The sequence below is a fragment of the Phodopus roborovskii genome, unplaced genomic scaffold (assembly GCF_943737965.1).
Source record: "Phodopus roborovskii unplaced genomic scaffold, PHOROB, whole genome shotgun sequence".
NCBI lineage: Eukaryota > Metazoa > Chordata > Mammalia > Rodentia > Cricetidae > Phodopus > Phodopus roborovskii.
In genome coordinates, this window is record NW_026126192.1 from 22,347 (window position 1) to 24,366 (window position 2,020).

Genomic DNA, 2,020 nt, shown 5'->3' on the forward strand with positions numbered 1-2,020 from the left:
AATAGGTTTACCTTTAATCATGACTTGGCACATTTCTTGGACATATGACTTGGGTTCTAAAGGCCTTCAGTACCTCTTTGTCCAAGTTTCTTCCAAGATTTGTAATTTTTCTGCTATTATTTGTTGAATGGGTGTTCTGTCCTCTCCTTTTGGCATGTTGACTATGTTAGATGCTCGTTTTGTTTATTTTATTTTTTAATGGTGTTCTATAGAGCTTGTAGAATATTCCTTTGTTATTTTCCCCATGTTTTTATATAACTGTACTGTATCAAAAGGCCTGTCTTCAAATTCTGACTAAAGTTTGGTTTCTGAGACTTTCTACTCAATTCTTTTTAATTGTAAAAAGTTGTGAGTCTGGAATCTGAATCCCACTCACATCTACTCTTATCAACAAAAGTTTTATGGGATGCAGGCAGTCAATGAAAAGGCCCACACAAATATACTGCAATCAAAAGTTGTGTAATTTAAACCATTTGTGGCTGCATACATCTTTAATCCCAGCACTGAAGAAGCAGAGACCGGCAGATCTCTGCAAGTTCAAAGACAATCCTAGCTACATAATGAGAACCTGTCTCAAATAAACAAAAGTGTTGTGCAATTTGTGCTCGCTTTGGCAACACATATACTAAAATTGGAATAATACAGAGAATAATGACATGGGCCCTGTGAAGTCAGCTTCTGGAATAGTCATGGTGGCTAACTCAACCACTAACTTGACACAACTCCTGCAATTAGAGCTTATGGACAAGTGCATTGGATCAAGAATTCACACTGGGCTGGGCAGTGGTGGTGCACTCCTTTAATCCCAGCATGTGGCAGACAGAGTCAGGTAGATCTTTGTGAGTTGGAGGCCAGGCTAGTCTACAGAGTGATTTCCAGATAGCCAGATTTACAGAGAGGAACTATGTCTCAAAAATTCAAAATAAATAAATAGATAGATAGATAGATAGATAGATAGATAAAAGAATTTACACTGCAATGAAGAGTGACAAAGACATTGTTGGTACACTTCAAGGATTTAATGACCTCGTAAATATGGTGCTAGTAGTTGTGACAGAGTTGACGGGAAGGAGGACTATTACATTAGATCAAATTTTACTAAATGGAAGTAATACAGCAATGCTGACTACTGGAGGAGAAGGGCATGAAGTATGAATGGATTTCCTTGACTTATACCAGATTGTGACTTGTAAAAAAAATCTTCAGTGTTTAGATACTATACAGCTAAATTTCTGTTAAAGGAAAATACTTTGAAAATATATACTCTTTGTCTAAGCTAATCATGGTTATTTTGGGGAAAAAAGAGGTTTCTTTGAAGACTAAATATTAGGATTTTTTGTTTTAAAAATTGCGGAATGGAGCCTTGAATCACAGCACTCTGTAGGCAGAAGCAGGCAGATCTCTGTGAGTTTGTGGTTAGCCTGGCCTAGAGAGTGAGTTCCAAAGAGCTAGGACTACATTGAGAACTCCTTTTTTGTAAAATGAAAGAAAGATTGTAAAGTATCCCATAGTTCATCATTATTACACATAATTAGCATATGCTAATAAAAACATTTGGAAAAAAGAATTTAGGGCATCACTGAGCAAAACAAACAAAGACTTGTGCTTTATATTGATACTTGCTCTGGAGTTGTATCTGAGTTCCTTATAGTTGACCCTTCCTGTGGAAGGATCCATGACTCAGAGATTTTTGTCTTCCTGTCCTTTAAGAAGTATCAACCAGTATTTGAACAGGAATGGACTGCGAATAGAGTTTGCTATAATTACTCTCAACTCAACTAGTAGTGTCCTCATTAGCAGAGAGCCTAGCCAATGCACAGAAAGCCCTAGGCTTGATCCATAGCACCTCAGAGAAGATTTAAATACAAAAATATCTTCAATAGCCAGGAGAATGTCAGAAAAGTATTAAAAATACACCAAAAAAACAATAGAGAAAAAATATTTTTAAAAAAGAAAAACTATTCTTCCTAGCCAAGGTGACTAGATAAGCAAAGGAAGGCAGATGACCCTGGTGTATGTG

At 36.5% G+C, this 2,020-nt stretch overlaps 1 protein-coding gene across 1 annotated transcript; it reads left to right on the forward strand.

The window, feature by feature from the left end:
- Positions 1–689: 689 nt before the first annotated feature.
- LOC127218592 (U6 snRNA-associated Sm-like protein LSm5) lies at positions 690–1,155 on the forward strand. Its single transcript, XM_051179605.1, has 2 exons — positions 690–789; positions 959–1,155. Exons 1-2 carry the CDS (start codon positions 690–692, stop codon positions 1,153–1,155), a joined length of 297 nt encoding a protein of 98 aa, XP_051035562.1.
- The last annotated feature ends 865 nt before the right edge of the window (positions 1,156–2,020 follow it).